Source organism: Garra rufa, chromosome 23 (assembly GCF_049309525.1).
Source record: "Garra rufa chromosome 23, GarRuf1.0, whole genome shotgun sequence".
Classification (NCBI taxonomy): Eukaryota; Metazoa; Chordata; class Actinopteri; order Cypriniformes; family Cyprinidae; genus Garra; species Garra rufa.
In genome coordinates this window covers 17,108,688-17,122,320 of record NC_133383.1, presented here as the reverse complement: position 1 = coordinate 17,122,320, position 13,633 = coordinate 17,108,688, and the positions used below count along the sequence as shown (strand labels likewise).

The 13,633-nt window shown below is 35.8% G+C and overlaps 2 protein-coding genes across 2 annotated transcripts; both read right to left on the bottom strand.

The window, feature by feature from the left end:
* Window positions 1–2,160: 2,160 nt before the first annotated feature.
* Window positions 2,161–4,274, bottom strand: bsx (brain-specific homeobox). The gene is made up of 3 exons (XM_073830275.1): window positions 3,901–4,274; window positions 2,945–3,135; window positions 2,161–2,830 (listed from the first exon to the last, which is right to left on the bottom strand). Exons 1-3 carry the CDS (start codon window positions 4,151–4,153, stop codon window positions 2,591–2,593), a joined length of 684 nt encoding a protein of 227 aa, XP_073686376.1. The 5' UTR covers window positions 4,154–4,274; the 3' UTR covers window positions 2,161–2,590.
* A 2,122-nt stretch (window positions 4,275–6,396) lies between these two features.
* lim2.1 (lens intrinsic membrane protein 2.1) lies at window positions 6,397–13,226 on the bottom strand. Its single transcript, XM_073830085.1, has 5 exons — window positions 13,069–13,226; window positions 11,257–11,449; window positions 10,957–11,106; window positions 7,195–7,329; window positions 6,397–7,023 (listed from the first exon to the last, which is right to left on the bottom strand). Exons 2-5 carry the CDS (start codon window positions 11,429–11,431, stop codon window positions 6,962–6,964), a joined length of 522 nt encoding a protein of 173 aa, XP_073686186.1. The 5' UTR covers window positions 11,432–11,449; window positions 13,069–13,226; the 3' UTR covers window positions 6,397–6,961.
* Between the last annotated feature and the right edge of the window lie 407 nt (window positions 13,227–13,633).

The window sequence follows — 13,633 nt, the reverse complement described above, 5'->3', positions numbered from 1 at the left end:
TTAACCCAGTGTAACGTGCCGTTTTCTGTCAGTTCCCGGCTATTAGTCTGATTATATCCACTTTCGCCTGCCCTTTTCTTTCAGCGAGAGAAAAAAATAGGTCAAATAAGGATGACACTTTGAAGCCTCCCTTATTAGAGCCCACAAACTTGTTTTCTGTATTTTAAAGTGATAATTTTCCCCCTAAAACAAGCTCAAGCACCTATTTCTTTAATGGAAGCTTTAGATCGTTATCAAAGAGCTATTTACTCCTATGTAATATTTTAATTAGATTATAGCCTCTATTTAACCCATCATGTCTGCTTTGATACTCTGTGTTTTCAGTGTTAAGCCTCAGAGGCGAGGCTAATAAATGCTGGACCTTTTGAATTAATGAGAAATGCTGCCTTTCCAGACCGACTCTCTTTGCATCTTTTCTTTTTTTTTCACTCTCTCTCTCTTTCCTGCCATTGAAATCAGTTAATTGAAGGGGTCTCTCTCAACCGCACATGAAGGAGGTTGAATTAGCATCCCTTTTTACGGATTGGGAGACTGAGGCAGGCTTTGATCTGTGGACAGTGCTGAAGGAGGCGGCAGGCCCCTGAAAATGAGCTGATGGCTCTGCTATTAGAGCAACATGCAGATGCGTCCATGTGTTGCAAAACGCTTAATCTTTTAATTGATCACCTTCCGCACGGCCCATTCTCTTGCAGTGTTTTATTTTCCCCAGCTAAATCAGAATCACGTTTTGAAAACGACATGAATTGCTTTTCAAAGGGTGGAAGTGTGCCACATACCCTGTGAGAGTAAAAAAAATGGAGCTGTTGCCGTAAACACTACAAATGAACGCGAGCTACTCAATGCTACACGTGTTAACATAAATATTTGATTCAAAAAATTCAGTTTTAGAATTATTTCCCAATAAAAAACAACTTATTTCGTTATTTTTAGGACACTTGTTGCGTCACAAAAGATGCTTTTAGACAGGTCTTAAGAAATTTTATCAAAACATGGTGCGAAGTCATCATCATCATCCGCCAGCTAACGTTATGGCTTTCCTATTAAGACCTAAACCCTGTCACCGGAAGTCAAAAACGTTGCTATTGTATGTAGAAGTATGTATTTAAATAACGTTTTAATACCCACAAAAGTTTACAAGTTTTTTTAGAGGGCGCTTACAAAACCGAAACAATCGCTTCAGAGTAGGTAACCATAGCAACGGCTCGGATCGCTTTCTGAGTGGGATGGTTACCTCAAAAAGTACCAGACTGTTGACCTGTTTTTATAACGTTATTATAGATTTACACATCAGAAATATAACTGACGATTAGAGAACTGAGCTACGAATTCTAAAAGGTAGGTTAAAAAAACACTGACGGAAATTTCCTTTAAACATCGTCGACGTGAAAGTAATCGAGTAGCTAATTTACACACTATAACTAAACTGCACCAATTACGCTGTTATTAGACTAATAAAATACAGGCCAAGACGCATAAAACTAAAAGGATACTAACAGAACACATGGCCCAGTGAGTTAGGCATTATAAAACTGAATTTAACATAGATCTATATGACAGAAATAATGTGATAGTCAAAAATATATACACAGTTAGATTAAAAAGCACAAATTAGTGTCTATCGGCTGTCCAAGAAAAATTTTAATATTCTCACGCCACACCAACATAAGTAATATTTTCCACCCATCCGATTTCAAAAATATGTTCATACATTCCTACTCAGAACAGAGATTGATTTAGTTAAAAAAAAAAAAAACGAATCGCTGAGCACCATATTCTAATCCTTAAATTAGTCCTATTTATTTATACTTATGTAAATGATAAAGAAAATAGGAATAACTAATGATGACAAAGAGCAGAGCTGTAGCTGATGCTAGCAGTTTCTATTGACAAATTAATTGATTTTTCGTGACTTTTATTTATTATTATTTAGCAAATATTACTTATGTATTGTTAGTGTTAATGTTATACTGTCGTTATGTAATAATCTGGACTATTATTTGTTTCTCTTGTAGTGTTCGAAATTGTGATAACCCGCAGCTTTCTTAAATTTGAGGAAAAGCACAAAAAAGACGCAGCTCGTTTAAGAATTGTCTTAGATAATTCAGTCAATGTACATTTGTTTATATACATTATTCGTTTTAACAAATGACAAGTCACAGTTTTAGAGTTCATAAATATGTCAGTCCACAACATGCCAACCAATATCATCCTCCCGCGAAAGTGCTGAAAATGTCAAATGTTACAATTGGATTGAAAATTAATTGTTACATCTCTCGAATGAATATTTATCAAGTACATATCATAAATCTATTTACAGACTGTCAGTACGTTATGTACCATTCATTCCACATTTACAAAAATTGTCAGTCGTCAGACACAAATCCATGACTTTTGAAATAATAATAATAATGACGATAGTGTAATACACACGCATCATTTTAATGTCCTTCAACTGTCTTAAGCGCTTGAACAGTGTAACATAAGACGAATGCTCTTGAAAATAAAAATAATGATAAAAAAACTATATATAATTTCCTATCTAAAAGACTGTAATTAATATGTACATTTTTGTTCATGGGGGATGATAATACTAGAGTAAATGTTCAGGAGAGCAAATGTCATCTTCAATATCGACATCATCTTCATTGTCGTCCAGTGTGTATCTGTCCGGACTCATGCCGTTTTTACCGTCTGTGCTTTTCTCGTGCATTTCGCTCTCGCTCGTGTTCTCCAGCGATCTGTCTACATCATTTGGGGTTTTCTGGTCGTCTTGTGTTTTCCTCAGTTGTTTTTTATGCTTCATCCTCCGGTTTTGAAACCACGTCTTTACCTGCGTAAGGCAAACGAATTATAAGCCTTAGCGACTTCCTCACTCGATTTCATAAAAGTTTGTAAGCTCATAAAATATATATATAAATTCTTTAACGATATTTAGCGTTATTACCTGTGTTTCCGATAGACTGAGCGCCGTAGCCAGTTCCACGCGTTCAGGTGTGGACAGATATCTCTGGACCTCGAACCTTTTCTCGAGTCCCGATAACTGTGAGTCTGAGAACACTGTTCTGGCCTTTCTGCGTCTGCAGTGCTTCCCTGGTAATTCGGGATGATGCTGAAATAACGCAGGCATCTGCATTCCTTTTGCAATGGAAACATAATGATAATCATTAATCAATTTAGTTTGCAAATTTGGTTAAGCTGCAGATTTGCAGAAAACTTTGCATGTTCATGTTTCAGTCGTATTTTAAATTTAACAGCGCAGGTGAATTCAAAACGAAAAACACATACAATATAAGATTGAAAAATTACATTTGTTTGACCCAGCAGATTGTTTTTTTTCTATTCTGTTAATAATAAATAAAAACGATTAGAAAAAATGCAGATGCTGTTTTAATCGACAGGTGATTGTAATAAATAAAATGCAATAGGCCCAAGTTACAAATAGTCGATAGGCATTATTATTATTATTATACAGAGAGAAAAAACATGGTTCTTTGCTTCATGAAGTAAATGCACCACAAAAAAGTGGTTTATAAATACCCTTAAAATACAGTCGTGCAATGGAATAATAAGAGCGTTTTGACTTAAATGAAACCAATTAATTTAAATGTTACCACACGAAGCAAATTTTAGGTAAATTCACATCAAATTTGTAGCACATAGTCCTATTTTTCCGTTGTACCAATTTACCATGCATTAAGCTTTAGTTTATGGAATGATTTCTGAAATATTAACTGGAACAATATAGGCCTGTTCGATGTTTGTTACAGCGGTCGTATCTTCTATTCATAGCCGCAAAAAAATAAATAAAAATACGCCGTTTTGTAACACCCATGAAATGCATATAATAAGCTCTATTTTTCGCGCAAAGGCCTGAATCTAAACGTAGGGTTGTCTACTTACCGGAGGTGAAAAAGTACGGATGATGTTCAGGTTTGTGTAGCGGATGATGCGGATGAGGAGCCAGTATTGGTGTAGGCATAAGTGGATATCCATACTCTATAAGAGGCATCCGGGAGGCAAGAGAGTTTGAAAAGGGTGAGGGAAACACCTCTCGCAAAGGTTTAGGTTTATGTAGTAAAATATCTTCAATGAAGAACGACGTTGACCTTTGAGCCGGCATCTGGGGGACCGGAGAAGTGTAGTTCAGATTCATCTCAAAACTTTTTTTTCTTCTTAAAAAAAAAAAAGCACGGACAATCCGTGGGGCTTTTGATGCCTGTGTCGCAAACAAAATCACTCGGTTGGTCCTGGTCTTCAGGACCTTAAAAGCTGGAACGTAGTCTCGTTGGCAACCTGTGCACGCTGGTACAGGTACATTACTATTTATTTGGATCGAGACTGACAGCAGCAAATCAGGAAGTAGATTAGCACTCAACCAATGGCGCGACGGCTGGGCGGAGGTTTGAACGACTTCTTTATGGATTAATTATGCAGGCGGCGGGAGGAGCGGCAGGGTCGCTCCCCGTGGTGCTGAAAAAGCCTCGCTACAAGAGCCCTGTCCCCGCAACAGTCACTCAGACATAAGCCTGCACTTTCACTGTACACTAGCTTAAAAGGCGCGTGGACCTGTCAAGAATCTTAACAAAGGGCTGATAGCGTTTAAAGAATTCAGAATAATGCACCGCACGCACCTGTTACAATCCAGCTAAAGCTGCGGTTACCACCGTTACAATTTAAAATCGTCTTCGCGAGTTTTGTAGCCTATTTAACTCCGCTCTGTTTGTTGAATCGTTACCTCAGAAATGTATAATAACCCAACACAACAACAAATTATTGTGGTTGGAATTTTATTTTTTATATATATATTTTAAGATGGTTTACAAAAAAGCCGCAACTTCAGCCAGTTACAAATTCTAACGAATTGAATTCTAATTGAATTTAAACCTACCTTCTGCATCGTTACTAAAATAACCAACTTAAAATAACCGCCAAAACAACTAATTATGCGAAAAATGTGAATTTAAGCCAACGTTTTGAATGTTATAAGGCAGCTTCTTTCAGTTATGACCGTTATAATTTGAATTTGAATTCGCTACCCTTACGAAAATGAACCCGGGTTTTTCTACAAACACCACCAACAATAAAAACATTGTTAATATAGTTAAACCACGTTAACCACAAATGAACTATGATTTTGCTACACTAACCAAAGTTTAACCATGGTATTTAGTAAAACTATGATAATTCTGAAAAAAAAAACATGGTTACTACACTTTTACTATAATAATACCAATAATAGTTTTATATTTATCTCTGAGTTCTCTAATTCACCAATTAGAAGTGAAAATAAAACAAATAACCGCTTAAGTGCTTCTGTGAAAGAAGTAAAAAAGTAAAATGATCTTTTCTAAACGTTTGCGGTTCTCATTTCTTGGTGTTTGACAGTGTTTTCTTTTTTCATTTATTGGTGAGGGAACATGTAGGCTGTTTGGTCTAATTTTTTATTATTTCATATGTGACGGTACAGGGCAACAGGGCTTCCGTGAAATAGGATTTAATTGTAGATATTGAAATCTGCGAGGATACAAGTGTGCTTCAGTTCCGTCTCAACTGATGGAGCGGTAATTTGTTGATATCGTGTTGTCATCACATCTGCAATCACGGGGGCTAATGGTAAAAGTGTTTCATTATTGGCAGAAGTCTTGCAGCAATGCTATTAGGTAATTAGGTTGGATGTTAGAGCGGAAGTAGTAATCCTCGACCGCAGGATTTCCATTTGATCAGATGGGTTAGAACAAATTAATTACCGAATTCAATTGGTCATGAAAATACAGTATTCCTGCAAATGTGAGACATGGCTTCATTAGTAGCGTTAGTGTATTCCACGAAAACCGAAGACCATCCAAATTACAAAACATCACAGAGTTGCTCAGTTTAATGAGTTTCGAGTCATTTAATGAGTATCACTCTCACTCCAGAACGCATGCAATTATCTTTTCATATTTATCAGTTTGTAGTATATTTGTAAAGTACTTTAAAAGTAGAATACCTATAAAGATAAATCTGTTTAAACATAAAACTAACACTATTTTATTGGGGTTTATAATAATTTTGAAAAATGCAGTAAATTTCTCAAAGATGTTCGGGTGTGTTTTACAGGCAAACATGACTAAAATATCGATACAGAAAATGATTTTGTGCAGGATACATGCAAATTGCCTTAAGCTTTATTTGAATTCAACAAAATAGGCCTACATGTATGTTGTCTGTTTACTCAACGATTTAATGTGATTTTGGAGCACTGTAATTGAAACCTTTTATTAACCGGGGCACCTGCGCTCCACACTGCTAACGAATCATGGTAACAAGTTGCTTTTATGGCAAAACGCGAAAGTAAATGTACTAATGGTGATGGAATCGCCTTTACTTAAGAAGTCGATAGAATCCGCACCCAGAGGCAGTTAAGCAGCTTTTAATAGCCATTTAATCAAGTGAAATTGGGAGACAGCACGCCACTGCGTCACACTAAGTGGTGCGTTTCTGTAAGAGGCTTGTGGCATTAGCTTGCGCTCTTTACACTGAGAGCAGTTTACATACTAGACCAGCTTATTGTGTAATTCCAAGTCCTTATATATCTTAAAAAGTATCTGTTTGATACTAAATAATCTATCATTAAACAAAAGACAACCCACATAGTCTATATTTTAATAGCGTCAATTTCTGAAATTGTATTAAAGAACCACTTTACTTCATAGAAAGAATGAATGAACGAAAGACAGGGAAAATTAATGAAGGCAAAACAAAGAGAAAGAATTATTATTTTGAATGTTTTTCATCTGATGTTCAGATTCTCCATCAGTAACTTTGTACACTTTTTCATCATTATTGACAGAAATAAAGAATGTAAGTCTTCACACGTTGTTATACTATCTATAATTCTTTATTTAAAACTGACTTCATGACCTAATGGTGTTTGATACTGAAGTGGCTTCCAATATTGATGATAATAAAGCCCAGTTTTCTAGTGAGGATTTGAGCTTCTTGGGCATTCATGCATCCGGTATGCACACATGTAGAAAATTCCTACAGAAAAACAAAAAGAGACAAAAACAAGCACATTAATTGAAGCCAAAAACACGTTGTGTTTTTTTAATAGGTAACTTCAACAGTGGAAAAAAGAGACTGTTGCATGTAAAAATGCAAACATATAAAGTAGATCATTTAGCCGTGCTGTTTTGAGAAAACTGTCATTACCTGAAAAGAAAGTGAGCACAACAGACACCCAGCCAATGATGTAAGACCAGGAGAACCTCCAGTTACCATAGCGTTTACCATAGTAATTTATTGTAACGCCAGTGTACACAGCCATAGCCAGAAACACAAAAAAGCCTTATGGAGTAAAAAAAATATTAGTAAACAGAAACCTTTAAATGTAATAAAATGATTAAATATAATTTAGTATAGTAGTTATTTTTTAAACACTACACTACAATTTCTATGTTCACCAAATTGCAGGTTAATTTACTTAACGCAATAACAAAAGCAAAACCATAAAATAACACCACATCCACAAAATAAGTGACATTTTGTTGCTACCTGACCTCATGACGAAAACGTACCTGTGGGAACTTTTTCCGCAAGACGCGAAATATGCACCAAAAGTACATATGTTTGCAGTTTCCAACAGAAATGAACACTAGAAGCGGTAAAACAGCGACCACAGTTGATTACGCCGCCGCCACACGCAATAAAAAGTGTCTTTCCATGCTAATCTAAGTTTTTGCCCTGACTAGCCGCGACTGCGACACGCGACATTTCTATTTTAGAAACGGTTTTTATTTCTAAGAAGTCGACACACATACAAACTATGACAATGATAACCTCAGGCAATGATTATGTGCTTAATTCAGTGTTGAAAGTGTCTAGTGTGAGTTTAAATTTCATTTTGCGTGACTTTTATAGCCATACTGAAAGCAACAAAAGAGAGTTACCTCAGATCTAAAACCAAATCTTAAAGCGAACATGTACGTCAAAACCAAGTGTGCCGCACGAGTCCTGAAAAGTGATGCCAAGGCGTGTCGATCGCCCCCAGGTGGCCGGCTGCAGTATAGGTCGTAAACCCCGCCCTCTCCATGTTATCTAATGGGACGTGAGACGAACTAAATAATCAAATTATAGTTCAAATACTTTTTTCCCAAAGGTGTTTTTTGTTATTTAAGGTTTTTATAGTGCTGATGTATGTTCGAGTGTTCGTTTTTCTAAAATGTTTGCCTTTAGGTAGTTATTTGATGCTATAAAAACAGGGCGTGGTATCAGGATTGTGATCTTGATTGGGTCTGCGGGAGTTTGGGCGGGACTTTGATACCGCGGCTCCACCTCACGACACTACTTCGCAGACTCTGGCTCCAAATGACACCGTTTTCCCTCAAGATGACAGCAGCCATACTGAGCAGTGTTGCCAAGTCTGTGACCCCAATAACGTCGTATTAAGCCCCTAAAATGCCAATTTACCAGGGGAACCCTAACAAAAAACGTGTATTTTATCCGCCAGAACGCGATTTTTAACGGGGACCCACCTCGAAACGCGATTGGGCTAGTTTCGTGCTAGTTTTGAGTTGCAATTGGGCGGGTTTTGTTGTGAAAATCTGGCAACCCTGATACTGAGACGCTTTGGCTTCACTTTTCTACAGTGGAAGTGGAAACGCGTTGTCCATCTTTATTTACTGTCTATGGTCAAAACTGTGAACATACACAATTAATGTGTATTTCATAAAGGTGGCGTCAGTCACTCAGTATGTACTTTTACTAATGTTAAAAAGGTTTAATATTTATGAATTAGATTATAAATTTGTCAATTTTGATGTGCAGTGAGGTTCTCTTATCTGATTGGCTGTGATATTTAAGTGATTCTGTCGCGTCGCAACCTCCTGCTCTCTCTATTTAAAAACCAACTCGGAAGTAATTTAGACCGACTTCCGCCTACTATGAGCTTCAAAAACGCTCTTCAGAATCCTACCGGGGACGTCACCGACACTACGTCCATATTTTTTTTATAGTCTATGGTTATAACGCCACTCAACGGACATTTCAAGTCAGAACTGCGGTAAGCATACAAAACTAACGTCACATAAAACGTACCTTATGTACATTCATCTGTTCTGGAGGGAAAAAAATGAACATTCTTTTAGCACCACTCAGTGGACATTTCACATCGAATATGTCACGAAATGTACATGGCGGTAGGTATTTTGCATTCCCACAGGTACGTTTTCGTCATGAGATCAGGTTGTTTTTAGTTCTCTGATTACATGCAACAACTAGTTGTAAAATACCATATTTTAAATAGCATTAAAATGGAAAATGTTCTCAAAAAGTTCTTATATTTCAAGGTCATACAGTGCACAGCATAAATGAGTACACCCCCTCTAAAACTTAACAAATTGAGCAATTACTCTTCACTTGAAAGACATATTAGGATTCTTTGGAGATATAATGTTCCAACAGGCCTGCTTAATCAATTACCAAAGAAGAATGTCAAAATTATTTAGCAAATTAAGATTTTCCTGTCAAAGTGATAAAATGTTGTGTTGCAAAAATGAGTACACCCTCCTGAAAGTTACTAAATAAAACTAAAAAAAGAAAACAAAAGTGTAGGTTTAAAGCTATTTTTGATCAACTGGTAAGTATACTGAACCAAAACTTTTAAAGAGAAGTAATTTCCTGACAGTTAAAGGCGTTTTATAGCCTACTGAATCATACACAGACTTAATGCTGTCAACAATGAAACCACTTGGGAGAGAACTGCCAGGTGTCTTATTTCTTAGCAGAAAAGAGGACAGTGGTACAAGAGGAATACCAAATTATTGTTTTGATTGTGAAAATATAGCAGAAGTAGCACTGACATTCAAAAACAATGGACTTGTGACAAGGCTCTTGAAATAACCAGGTCTTCACTTTAAGTTTTCATTTAATGATGAGTGAATTTTTGCTACAAAATGAGGCGGAGAAATACCATGTAAGAGTATCAGAGCAGGCAAAAGCTATGAAAAGAGTGACATTTTATCACACAGAGTACGAAGCAGCCTGCAGAAGTGACATGCATGGTTACTGTCACCACTAGAATTACCTACTGTAGCCAAAGCACAGTAAACTCATTTAACCTCTTCCAAGGCCCATATTTGCAAAATATAGATTCTGGGAATCCATACTCTGGTGTCAAGGGACCAAGTCAATCATTTTGGATCCAAAAGCATCCAAAATGTTCTGGTGTTGCTACAGGAGGAGTACAGCAAGAAGTGCCTGGTACCTACAGTGACGTTCAGTGGTAGTAAAGCTCTTCTACAGGGATGTATGAGTGCTGAAGGTGTGAGGGAGCTGTGCTTTATCAGTGCTGTCATCAATTCACACACTACTGTGTGATGTAATACAAAAAACTGAAACTGCAGATGCTACCCTCCCCTCATTCCCTGCATTATTGGGCATTTTTTCAGCATGATAATGAGGATATTTATTCTCCCAAGGTGAAAATCCTTCAGTGGACATGTATTTCACTCAGTATTAACACTCTTGAGCAGCTGTGGGGGATTCTGTAGAGACGAGCTAAGCAAAACACCCCATTAAAGACCAGGGCATTTAAGGAGGACGTCCTCCAGGAGTTAAACAGGACAGATGAGAAAATTTGCCATGAACTTGTACACTCAGTGCCAAGAAGGGTCAGAGCAGTATACTTAATGTTCTGGAGGACATATTAAGTACTAGAATATTCTACATTTGCTGAATTACATATAGGGTGTACTCATTTCTGCAATTCATTATTTAAACAAAATTGGCTAATTTACTTATATTACAGGAAATGTTGGCATATATTTTGTTGTTTTTATTAAGTATATGTTTAATACATTTAAATATTGCCATGAATTATATTAGTGATCACTAAGAAAATACATCTTTTATATATATTAAGAGGGGGTACTCATTTATGCTGTGCACTGTACATAAAACAAGAAGTCAACTTACATGAGATGAAGAACAGAATGCCTGCAGCAAAGGTTTTATCAAACCTGTCAAAGGATGAATAGTGGATGAAGGCCATAATCCCGAAGATGATGCCAATGAAGCAGGCCAACAGAGACAAGATCATGAACGCTCGTGTAGCGTCCCAGTATGCTGTGAACACACACACAAGTCAGAAGGTCAAAGGTCAGCTTATTTGCACATACATAACTGTTAAAATTAAACATCAACTTTAAAACACAAAATGCATATTTATGGTAAATTCCATAATTTCTTGCCGCTCTGTTGGACTGTAAACCTCACCGATGCTGTCGGTGTGTGAGAAGCATTTTCCGGGCATGCAGTATCTCCACAGCCCCTGATGCATGTAGTTGTTTGAATGACGGTACTGCATCCAATAATCTGTTGCTGTGGAAACAATCAGGAGTATATTGCCCACTCCTGCACAAAACAGCCCTCCTCCCATGAAGCTGTACATTCTGCACCTACAGACAGACTAAAACAAAGGCACACACATATTTATGGTACATATGGCACATATGGGTACGTGCATTAATGCACACACACAAAGGTCAGGGATGCGTTGGCATCGAGGGAGCGCTGCAGACTCCTCAATAGCGCTGCACTATTGAGACATGTAAGTGTCTGTAATTGCATTGTAATGAACACATTATTTGCTCTGAGTGAGCTGAGAGGTCAGTATCAGGAGGCTACTCTCTCTCTGTCTCACTCTCTCTCTCTTTCTTGTTTTCAGGTTAAGGCTGACAGAGCTCTCAGGTGAACTGGCTGGAAGAGATTGCAATTATGGTAAATAGAGCAATGCTTATTCAGAGTAAGCGTTGGTACATTATATCAAGTTTTTGAATTGAGGTGCTTTGAATTTAGTTTGCTACGGTTTAACTGAGTCATCGGCACTGAAATATTGACAAATATTTTACATTTATGAATGTATAGACACATGGAAAGAGATATAAACAGTTTTTGATCACCATTCAGTAGAGGGCGCCATATAGTTCAACTTCTAATTAGTAAAAAAAAAAATATACATACAATTTTTTAAAAATGTAAAAACTTGTGTATAATTTGGTGACTCTTAAGATATGTTTTTAAAGATTTTAAAAATGACTTTTTAATTTAAATAAAATTTCATCATTAGTAAAAAATCATTTTATAAAATCTTTACACATTTTATTAAATAGTGTAAAAATTTGCAAAAAGGTTCTGATAGTTTTTGATATATATAATTTCTATATTTTTTTATATTTTTAATAAGTGTTATTGAATTCCACATTCTGCATATGTCCGCAAACTTGACGAAAAATGTACTAGTCATTTTCTCTCTGTCCTTTTTTTCTACATTTTCTTTTTTCAGTGTATTTAAAAAAATATTTTCTTAATTTTCAGATTTAATCAACTAGTACATTTCTTAAAAAAAAAAAAAATCTTGTTCGCACAATTTATTAAGCTGCTATCTTAGAGTTACCACTGCTCATACTCTTAAAATATGTTTTCAAAAATATTTTTAATGACATTTTTATTGAAATAAAATTTCATAGTATAAAATCATTTTAAAAAATCTGTCAAATTTTGTTTATGCAAAAAGGTTCTGATAGTCTTTTCTTTTTAATTTTAAATAATAATTATTAAAACATTGTTGAAATAAAATTTCATCCTTATTTTAAAATCATTTAAAAAAAATATTTACACATTTTTTAAATGAGTGTAAAATTTTGTTTACCCAAAAAGGTTCTGATAGTTTTTTATATAATAAGTTATTAATTATAATAATTTAAAAAATATATATATTTAAAAAAAATATTATTAAACTATTTAAATCAATTTTCAGAAAAAAAAATATAAGGGGATTTTTACAACAACAACAAAAAAAAATCAGTTTTAATTAACTAATACATTTCTTAAAAACAACAACAACAAAACATAACATTTCTTAACTACACCTGATTTTCATGTAATCATTATATTCTTGGAGGATTTTCCAAAAAAATAAAAATGAGGAAACACAGAAAGCAAACAATAACCAAACACGAACAAATCGGTCCACTGTTTCAACAAACAATCCGATAATCTAGCAATTAAAAATGTAACCACACTTACCTTAATCAAAGTCCTAAATGAAGTCTAAATAAAATACAGCAGGGCCCTATAATGAATGTACAGGCAGCTTTCCAGCAGCTCTTAGCACTAGCGTTTAGCGGGTGAATATGGAGAACAGGGGGAAAGACCTAGCGGAGTGCTGAAACAAAAGAACAGGCAAAAACACAGCCAATCAGCTAGGGCTAGTTTTGTGAATTTGGAATCTGCTGAAGAAACAGAACTATCTACAAATCCTGATGACTGGAGGCTTTCCATTGAGCAGGCGCTGCTAACTGTTCTATAGTTGGGAAGAGGCCGAGCGGAAAATCTGGATTGCTGTTGGGCCTAGCATGGAACAATTACATTTTCAAAACAAAATTAGAATTTTTTTGGTGTGTTTTCATGTTCTGCTGCAATCTTGACATAGGAAATAGTGCTCTGATTCTATATGATTTCCATTCAAAACTTTTAAAACATCCACAGTGAGTTCTAATTAAAGTGATCACACAAACAGGCTTGTTCTGTAAGCTGCTATCAAAGCAGCTGTTAAATGAATAAATGTAAATGTCCTCTTATACTCAGGTAT